The sequence below is a fragment of the Pterocles gutturalis genome, unplaced genomic scaffold (assembly GCF_000699245.1).
Source record: "Pterocles gutturalis isolate BGI_N339 unplaced genomic scaffold, ASM69924v1 scaffold45398, whole genome shotgun sequence".
Classification (NCBI taxonomy): Eukaryota; Metazoa; Chordata; class Aves; order Pterocliformes; family Pteroclidae; genus Pterocles; species Pterocles gutturalis.
The window spans coordinates 256-10,357 of NW_010119662.1; the positions used below are offsets into that span (position 1 = coordinate 256).

At 39.2% G+C, this 10,102-nt stretch overlaps 1 protein-coding gene across 1 annotated transcript in view; it reads left to right on the forward strand.

Moving 5' to 3' along the window:
- POLB (polymerase (DNA directed), beta) overlaps positions 1–8,754 on the forward strand; it is a gene marked incomplete at its 5' end in the record, with an annotated part of 8,967 nt that extends 213 nt beyond the window's left edge. Inside the window, 12 exons of the mRNA XM_010076636.1 lie at positions 331–405; positions 907–965; positions 1,610–1,659; positions 2,098–2,149; positions 3,699–3,753; positions 3,842–3,914; positions 4,397–4,467; positions 5,192–5,278; positions 5,771–5,795; positions 7,276–7,315; positions 7,866–8,005; positions 8,660–8,754. Coding sequence (XP_010074938.1) covers positions 331–405; positions 907–965; positions 1,610–1,659; positions 2,098–2,149; positions 3,699–3,753; positions 3,842–3,914; positions 4,397–4,467; positions 5,192–5,278; positions 5,771–5,795; positions 7,276–7,315; positions 7,866–8,005; positions 8,660–8,754 — 822 coding nt within the window. The remainder of the gene's footprint in view (positions 1–330; positions 406–906; positions 966–1,609; positions 1,660–2,097; positions 2,150–3,698; positions 3,754–3,841; positions 3,915–4,396; positions 4,468–5,191; positions 5,279–5,770; positions 5,796–7,275; positions 7,316–7,865; positions 8,006–8,659) is intronic.
- Between the last annotated feature and the right edge of the window lie 1,348 nt (positions 8,755–10,102).

The following is a 10,102-nucleotide window of genomic DNA, read 5'->3' on the forward strand; positions in this document are numbered from 1 at the left end:
AAAGGATTCTGGTGTGGCAGGTTTCCCCTTTGCTCTGTTACTGCTTCGTTAAATTTGGGGAACATGAGCAGTAATAATCAAAGCCTTGTTCAAAATTATTGCTTTGGGGGAACTTTTAGTATAGGCCTGGGATCACAGTGTTCTTGCTGCTTGCGTGTATATACACCCTTAAATTTTTCTGCTTCCTTATAGTCCAGTATTTTATTATGGTCTCAGTAGCCTCATAGTTCTTTCTGGACTCTAAATTCTGGGGAACTTTCCTTTTTTTATAGATATAATGGCTTAAGTGACCTTGAAGTTAACTTGTCTGCCTTCCCACCCAATATTTAGGATGGAGTAGGTGCTAAAATAGCTGAGAAGATAGATGAGTTCTTATCCACTGGAAAACTACGCAAATTGGAAAAGGTGGGTTTTGCTCCCTTGTGATCTCTTTCTCAATAGTTGCTTTTCTTTGTAACTTGAAAAGTAGCCTGCTTGCTCTGTGCAGTTTTTGTCGTTGTCCCTGGAGACACTGGTGTCAAGCTTAAGTAGACATGGAGTCTATGGTGAGGAGAAAGCAGGAACAAGAAGCTTGGCCAAAGCCTCAGAACTGTCTATTTATGAAAATACTTTGGGCTATAAAATTAGCATGTGAATGTCTTCTGTCAGAAGTGGCATTCTGACTCTGAAGGCTGTGGGGTTTTGTGGTTTAACCATGCTGTTCACCTTAGCACAGGTAGTCAGGCAATTTTCAGACTTGGTACGTATGGCATTATTGTGGTACACAGTGCTACCCTTGGTACTGTTCTGCGTTGATTTATAGTGAGCCTCCAAAGCAGAGTCTGACTAAGCTGTTTTCTCAAGATTTCTTCGTTTATTGCAAAGGGAGTAAAGAAGGGTTTGGTCTGTCTTGTTTTGTTTTTGCAGATTCGACAAGATGATACAAGTGCATCTATCAGCCTCCTGACACGAGTTACTGGCATTGGGTAAAGTTTGTTTGGTTTTTAGTTTTGTTTTTCTGTTTGGTGAACAGAATTTGGGTGATTGCAAATAATGAAGAGAATGAGCTGATGCTGTAGTGCCCACACTGAGACAACATAGTTGTGATGACACAATTGCATGAGAAGGATATAGAAGCACCAATTACAGACTTTGCTTAAGGCAAACTCTTCAGCCAGACTGGAGCTGGGACTGCTTTGCTGTACTGTAGGTTGCAAACTGAAGCCTTGTTGGGTTTTTTTGAAGTGCTGGTCTGAAGACGCTTTTGTGTTGATGTTGCCCTAAGCTGATTCAGAGACTGCCGTTAAAGTGGTTCTTACCATGCATTCAGTATTGTCGTCTAAAGCAGTATTGCTTATTTGGTGAGATTTTGTTGGCTTATATTTTACAATTATATCTCACTACATAGTTATATCAGTGCTAAAAAAAGGTGCAGGCTGACCCTTGGATAGCCACCTCTGCTGATTCAAAGTACACACTGACAATGCATATGCTGGAAACAGGGTAAGCATGAGAAGCAGCTTCAGTCTTGGCCTTGAAGAACCCAGGCAGTTTAGTGAATTCTAATGTTCTTTTCAGTGTTGTAAGATTCTTGCTGTTCCTAATGGCAGATTGTCTTGTCTCTTTCTAGTCCTGCTGCCGCTAGGAAGTTTGTCGAGGAAGGAATTAAGACTTTAGAAGGTAAGTGTAACTTTGGGTCCTCAGTTCACACTCCAGTAATGGGGTTTTTTTGTCAAGCTGCCTGTTCCACATTGGTACTGTGATAGCAGATATGCCCTAGGCTTTGAGGAAAGCGTGTAAGATGCTGAAGTTGGTGCACAGGCTAAAGGCATTACACTCATATCCAAAGTAAAGTACTTACAGATTATGTGGAAAACAACAAGGATTTTGGCTTTGAGGTGAATAGTGTACTGAAGTCTTTACCAAGAAGTGCTCTATGCATTCTTACTCATCCTATCAGCTGTTGAGTAGTCAGTTTAAAATCTCTTCCTTTGTGTTTGAGGCTGGTGTTTTCTTGTTATGTATTCTTTGTGTACCTCATCTTTGCATTGGTGGAACCTTACTGTAAGATTTTTAGTGCTTAAGTACCTTTTTTTTTGTTTTTCTTAATTCTTCTAGATCTAAGAAAAAATGAGCACAAGCTGACCCATCACCAGCAAATTGGGTTGAAGTAAGTTTTCTTGGGTGCAAGTGCTTGGGTTTCCTAATTATTCATTCAGACCAGGATGTAATGTAAGGTTACACAGGCCAAGTAAGGGTCTATTCTCTATGTGTGCTCCACATGCTTTTCAGCAGTTATTCAGAGCTTGCATTTCATTGGGGTTGAAATTCAGTAGGCTTAGTCTCCATCCAGAAGGAAATTAATTTCAAATTACTTTTTCAGTTAGCTCATGGAGAATCACTTTAGTAAGGTTGCAATGATGTTTCGTGGGAATCTGCGTAAAAGTGGCCCAGGCTATTTTTTGTTATGTGCTGTGAGCAAGGCAACACCTTTGCACATCTGAACTTGAGAATGCCACATAGAATGTGCGTCTGCCCCTCAGTACTTGCCAGCTTGAGTGCTGCTTGCTGAGTGGCTGTTCCAGTGTGCTAGTTCTGGAAGAACTATAGCTGTGTTTGCAAGAAACTGCAAGTGAACCAAATAAAATCCTATATCTGAATTCATTCTTTGTGGGGCCAGCATTTCCACATCAGTGTCAGAGATGCACAATGTGTGATCTGGACAAACTGCTTGCTAGTGAAGGAGAAGGGTTACGCAATGATTGTTGCCTTCCCACTGCTCATCTAGCCCCATACCCAGTGTGTGTCCCTGCCTTTATACGTTTGAGCACGCAAGGGAAAACTTTTCACTGTTCAGTGAGTATACGAAAACTCACCTGACCTACCCGTGTTGCTAGTGCACGCATTGCCCTTGGGTGTGCTTCCAGCGTTGTGCTCAGATGTTGTCTCAGAACCTCCAGTAAGTGTTAAGATGAAAGAATGGTTTCAGCACTTGATGGTAGTCTTTTTGTCCCTAGTTCCACTGCAGCTCTTGGAGAGGGGGTGAGAGCAGGGGGTGGGCGGCGAGTTCCATATCCAGAAGCTCTGTCTGCAGAGCTTGGAATTGGGATGGTTGGGTAATGAGCGTTGGCGAACATGTGGGCTGTTAACAGTTCTGGTGCTGGAGGGGCAAAGAATGTCCCTGCTGGTCAGGTGTATCCTTGTTTCACCTGGCCTCTTTTTCTCCACAGTCAAGCAGCATGCTGGCAGTCTGTTTTTTATGTCTGCATGCAAAGATAATCTGGAGCTGTATTTGACTTGTGAGCTTCCATTTAGCTCTTTCCAACATAGATCACCTCTGACTGTAGATTAGGGACCAGTTCCTCCTGCTTGCTGGTGGACTGAGTTTTGTCAGGAACCTTTTGTATTTTCAGAGGGCTACGTAAACATAAATCAATTGCTTATACAGTAATATTACTCTCACCTCATAGCAGCTTGTCATATGCAGTGGAAATAATATGCAATTAAACCATCTTCTAAGCATTGTCAAACTTGAAGTTGTGAGTTTTTACTATCACTTGGGAAGATGTTTTCTAAGGTGTTTGGTGAGAATGGGGAGCTTTTTGTGATGTGACAGTCATATAAGTTGTATTCTTTCATCTGGTATATATTTAAGTGACTAAAATTTTAAGATGCTACCTTTGCAACTCTTTCTGACACTTTTGTTTTTATCTATGCAGATACTTTGAAGATTTTGAGAAAAGAATCCCAAGGGAAGAAATGCTGCAAATGCAGGTAAGAATGTCTTTATCGAGGATGTGAGGCACCGATGGCCAGTGAATGACTGACACCTCTAAACACACATCATTCCTTTTTTACATAGGAAATTGTGCTGAAAGAGGTGAACAATCTGGACCCAAACTATATTGCTACTGTCTGTGGCAGTTTTAGACGAGGTTGGTACTCTGTGATCTTGTTACATTTGTTTTGAGCTAACAAGCAAGACTAATTTCTATATATGTTGTTCTTCTAGAACATCTATGCTGGAACGTGTCTTTTTCCTTTAGTATTGTCTTGACTGGTTAGTTCAGTGACAAAACAGCTGCATAAATCCTTGCTTCTACAATCCGCCCCCCATAAAGAGTAGTATATTGTAGCATGTGAGTGTTGTTTTTACATTAACATTTGTGCTTCATTGCTACAGAATACAGCAAGAAATTCTTGGCTATTTTCTGAGATATGCAAGGATATAAACTTTTTGATGGAAGAACAAGATTCTCTTACTTTAATATTGCTTTTTTTCCAAGTATATTGAATAGTGACTGAATGTTTTATACCAGAAAAACATGTTTATAGGAAGAGGTTAGATGCCTGTTCACCAATGTTTGTGTACTTCGTCATATGCAGAGGAATTTTTCTTTGCTTCTTACTTGCCTAGGTGCAGAGTCAAGCGGCGATATGGATGTTCTCCTAACCCATCCAAGTTTCACATCTGAATCGTCCAAACAGGTGTGTTTCTCTGTGGATCAGTACTGTGTATTACTTCCATAAGGGTATGTTTAAATTCAGATAATACGTAATCACAGACCTGTATTACAGCTTCTTGGATCTTTTTGTTACTGTAATAGTAAACTCAATTCCAGATCCATGTATTGCGTTATGTTCCTCTTGCAGACCTGTTAGCTGTGTCTGTGCCTATCCTTCTCTCCCTCCTCTTCCTTTCACACGCTCACCCCACTCCCTCAAATTCTTGTTCTTTTACGACATAGAACTGTAACAGCTAACTGGATAAAGCAGAGGTTAAAGGCAGAGTAAGTATCTCTTCATGTAGCCATATTCTTTTGGATGAGAAGCAAATGTCCGGCTGCCCTTGTAATCTGTTGGGACTAACTCTGGAGAAGTCTTAATGACTGTTTTTATTTCTTGTGTTGCTTCTATGGATTCATTGCTTAAAAGTTGAAAACGGAAACCAAGAAATGAGTTTTGTCACTTCCAACTAACTGACATGGGGATTTTGGTGGAATTTTTTTTTACATTGCACAACTGTAGTTTTATTAGCTTTTTCTCAGTATTATTGTTATTTTTTTATCCCCTGCGGGTCTAATTTAAGGTACAATAATACATATAATTATAGTGATGTCCTGTACTTATGTGGGCCGTTGTCTGGTAAATGGGTAAGATATTCTTGTTATTTGTGAAATAATTTCTTCTTCTGTGTTGTCACTGTTCCTAGTCAAAACTTCTGCATCAAGTTGTAGAACAACTGGAAAAAGTCCGCTTTGTCACAGATACGCTGTCTAAAGGTGACACCAAATTCATGGTAAGGCTTTTTTGGTGGTGAGGGATGTTGCAGGGGGAGATTACCTTACCTGATGGAAGCTAGGATATATACAAGATATGTTGTTTGGGCTGCTGGAGTTGTAATTGTTGGGTTTTTTTTAATTTACCCCTTTACCCCGTAAAAACTCTCTGCAGTTAACTCTTAGTGAATCTCTCACGGTAAGATTTCAGTATTAGAAAATCTGCAAGTATTTATGTAGTTCTGAACCCCACTGACATAACCTTCATCGCACAATGCCAACTGTGTCGCTGTTTTGCTTGATGTTTCCCCAGAACCTTTATACAACCTCACTTCTTCAGTTGCACCAATGACCGCTTTTGTAACTCAAGGTCTTGGAAACACTATCTTTGATCTCGGGCCTATGTTGTACCTTGTTTCGTCTAATACATGATACACTTTTGACTCCTTTTTTTGTCAGTTTTGTTGCAGAGCAGATTTAATGGATAAGCTGTTGGACTCGGGATATGATAGGGAATATGTGGGATGCCTAAAGAAAGTAATTGATTTTTGTTAGGCCCCTTGCTCACAGCAAAACTTTTTTTTCTTAAACATGTGGACTGGGTGTTACCTTGCTTCACTTAGTTTTCTTTACAGGCCTTGGATATCCTGGTCTTACAGACTGGTTAAAAGTTAATTCTAACAGAAGTGTAGAACTGTAAGCAATACTGAGTGGAAATGAGGACTGGTTAGTTCCTGTCAGTCACTCACACTGGCTTCATGGAATTCCTGGGAAGCTCAGAGGAGTGGTCCTGCAGGAGGAAAGGTCCATGACTTACGGATTTCTATTCAAGAATCAAGATACCATTATATTCAGCTAATCTTTTGGAAGGCATAAATACTTAAATATATAATACTATAGTTAGAGACACTTGCTTTCACAAGAGGAAAGGGTCTGTTGGAGCACTTGTTTATTTTTTTGTTTGTCGGTTTGGTTTTACTTAAAATGGGAGCTAAAAACTCTGAGAATTTGTCTTCAGCTAAGTGTTGCATTCTGAGAGGGAATGAAACTTGATGGCCTATTTTTTTTGCTTGATCTTTAGGAGGAATAAGTGAAAGTCACTCTCATTCATACCAAATGGTTTAAATGTGAATACCTTATGGGATTAAAGCTAAATGTACATCTGTGAGCCAAAAGCAGAGATACTCTGCATCCCACTTTGCATTCGCAGTTCGACCAAGTTCATTATAGTTTGACCGTTTGCTCTGTATAATCCTGTCGTCTCTAAATAGTTGTGGAATAGCTCTTGTCTTCAAAGTAGAAGCTAAGAAAGCAATGTTGTAAAAAGGGAAATAACAGCTGCAGGTGAGAATCTGAGAAAAGAAAGTCAGGAGACAGACAACGTAACTTTAAAAGCGTGTGTTAGCTTTCAAAGTGTTAAGCTTTCAAAACAAAGTTAGAATAGAATAAGTCGCAGCATGAAGCTTCAGGTGGTGAAACGGTTTAGTATGTAAACATTTCTGATTGTCCCTCCCTGCTACTGCATTGTCATTTAAGGTGATCATAGACTAGGGTATAAAAGAAAAGGCTGATATGTGAATTGCAATAAAATTACAAAGCAGTTTGAAATGAAAAGTGGCAGAGGATTTAGCAAGAAAGAAACATTTTTTTTTTTTCATTTCTATTAGCTTGAGCTTTGCCTACATTTTCCTTAACCTGCTGATGTTTGTGCATACTGAAGAGCCTGATAATAATTAGGGTAGAGGAATGGGAAGTTAGAAGGCCTGTGATCCTTCCTGCTGTAATAAAAACTTAAGAAGCAGTTATATGCTACATTGAAGGACAGCTCTCTTAGCTGTGTAAAATAGTTATACACGGTATTTAATCGGTTGAGTGGGAATTTAACTTTGCTCTCCCAGATGACCAAGGATTGTTTAGACGTTGTTTAGGGGTGGGGAGGTGAAGATTGATCTCAAATCTGTTTTAAGTTAATTCTGAATATCTTGCTTTCCCTAAAAATGTCAATTGCCAAATAAAGAAGATGGAACAGCCTATCCACATAGAAGAATTGATATCCGGTGTGTAGGCACAGGCACACGCACACACACCCCACACACCCCTACACCTACCTGCTACATAGTAGGCATTTGCATCAAGTTCTGCATTCAAATCTCTACTTCCACATTCAGAAAATGGCATTTACTAGGTTTCTAATTCCTTTGCAGTATGGAAGCCACTGTACAACTACCAGTACCAACAACACATTATTAGCAAGAAAGCTGTATTTCAATTCATGAGTTTGTATCGCGTTTCAGGATTGTGACCTACTTTATCATACTGCGTTGACATTAATTCTTTGCAGGAGTGCAAGCACTATAACCATGTAGTGGTTGAACACCAGTAACTTCTGGGCCAGGGTATATGTGCTGAACCTTTCTTTGATATACAATTCATTTAATTCTCGCATCTGGCTTGTGGGAAAATGAAATGTAGAGAGTTGCAGAATGCATGTGCATAAATAGGAAGTAAACCTCAAATAGTGTCTGAATGGCTGAATTCTAAATGGCTTGTAACTTTTCTGTTATGTATTTGTTCTAAATCTGTACTTTTCTTCCACTTTTATTCTAGGCTTATCCCCAAAGATCAGTATTACTGTGGTGTACTGTATTTCACAGGAAGTGATATATTCAATAAGAACATGAGAACTCATGCTCTGGAAATGGGCTTCACGATCAATGAGTACACAATCCGTCCCTTGGGTGTCACTGGTCAGTCTGGACCTTTGCACAGAGTGTTCTTTCTAGTTAGATGCTTTGTGTGATCTTCTCCTTAAGTTGGTTTCTCAGTGTACTGGAAATACTTCTGATAAATACTGTAGTTCATTAAATTTTTCACAGTGTCCTTCTTGGTACTGGACATCATTATAGCAGGAAGAGGCCCCCTATTTATGTATAGGCACTGCTGTGGCACAAAGTTACCTCTTTGGGCCACCTAATCTAGTGGTGGTCTTATTGACCTAAAGGTTGTTTTTTCATTGTCATGCACAGCCCACATGTGGTTTCCCACTCTTTTAACAAGATAAGTCATGTCCTTCAGTTGTTTTGTTTTGGAGGGAGGCTGACTGTATATATATGTATGTATGTGTGTATATATATATACACACACACATATGAATATAAACGCATTTATATTTAATGGCATAACCACCTGGCCCCAAAGTTAATTCATTACCCTATTTCTTTTGACACTAATGAGAATCGGTACCTAAACACTGTATGAAAAGGTGTGTGGGGGGGGGGTGTTTTGTTTCCTTAAGTCTGTTTTACTTACAGCAGTTTTGTCTTAATCTTGCAATGCATTTGACATTTCTGGATGATACAGACCTACCACCTTTCAAATAACATCCGTTAATTTGCTTGCAGGAGTTGCTGGGGAGGCCCTACCAGTAGAATGTGAAAAAGACATCTTTGACTATATCCAGTGGAAATATCGAGAGCCAAAGGATCGGAGTGAATAATTGCTTGTCTAGGTTTGTAAACAAGGGAGATGTTTTCATAGCTTCTTCAGAACATACAAAGTGGATATTCTTTCTTTCTATGTTATTGCAAAAAGCATACATTACTGATGTTTAAAGCAAGTCCGTGGCAGCAGCACAGAATTAGTGAAGATTAAATCCTGTAAGATCTCATTTTGGTCTGTCTCTCTCCATCCCTTCTCCCCCTCCCCCCTGCCCCAAAGCTGATTTAAACATTTACTGTGTTTAACCAAATGGGCTGCGATACTAGAAGAACCTGTGGAGAAGGTGGTGTGGCAGTCAGACCCCTCAGAAGAGATACTGTCTTTTGCTTTGTAATTTAGTAAAAAACTATCAGATGATAAATCACAGGTTTCTGTTTAACCTCCAAGGAGCAGAAAGTTCTGAATATAAAGGCAGAATGTTTCATTTCTTGTGGCTTGGTTTGAAGATGGTGGCTCTCAATCAGAATTAATGCTGGTTCTTTGGAGTTTCTGGAAAGTCTTACAAAACAATATTAGGCTTTCTTAAAAGGCTATGTGCTTTGATTTGATAATGCCTGTGGTGATCAAGCTATTAGGTTTTTTTCTAATAATTTTAGTAGCCCTTAGGCTGTGACCACTGTTAGAAGAGTCTGGATATTTCAAACTGAGCAAGCTGCCTTAGCTTGTTTGTTGTACTTCTGCAAAAGACGATCAGAGTTCTGATGCTGCTGTGTTTTAACACCGTCTACACAGACATACTCGGGGCAAACATCACTAACTGTTTAATATCTAAAAACTGGGCAGTTCTTGGAGGAAATAACGTAACTTTTTTTGCTATCTAAGTCAAAAGACTTGGAAGTAAAACCATTACTTTTGTGTAGTTGTTGCAAATTGTCTCATTAAGTAATGTGTATGGGTTTTTAAAATTATTTTTTAATGCAGTTTGAGTAATTATGTCTGTAGAGCATCTTGGAATGCTCAAATTAATGTTTTGCTAATACAAACTGCCAGCATAAATTGCTTGAGTATATAATCTACAGCATCTGTGTTTAGCAGCAGGTACTTCATAAATAACCACAGATCAGATTTGGCCACCGCAGTGATTTGTACTGGCGTTGCACAATTAAGAAAACTTAAATAGTTCTGAAACTTCAGTGTGATACCAGTTTGTTTCATATATATTGTGAGGCTAGAAGAATTATATTAGGAGAGCATTATTCTTAGAGCACTTAAATTAAGTGTCAGAATTATCATAGAATCATAGAGAATCATTATAAGATTATTCTTACAGTGCTTATGTCTCTCTTTTCAAATATATATTTGAAAGGGGATGGGTGGGGATAAAAGCACCTAAAAGTCTATTTCCA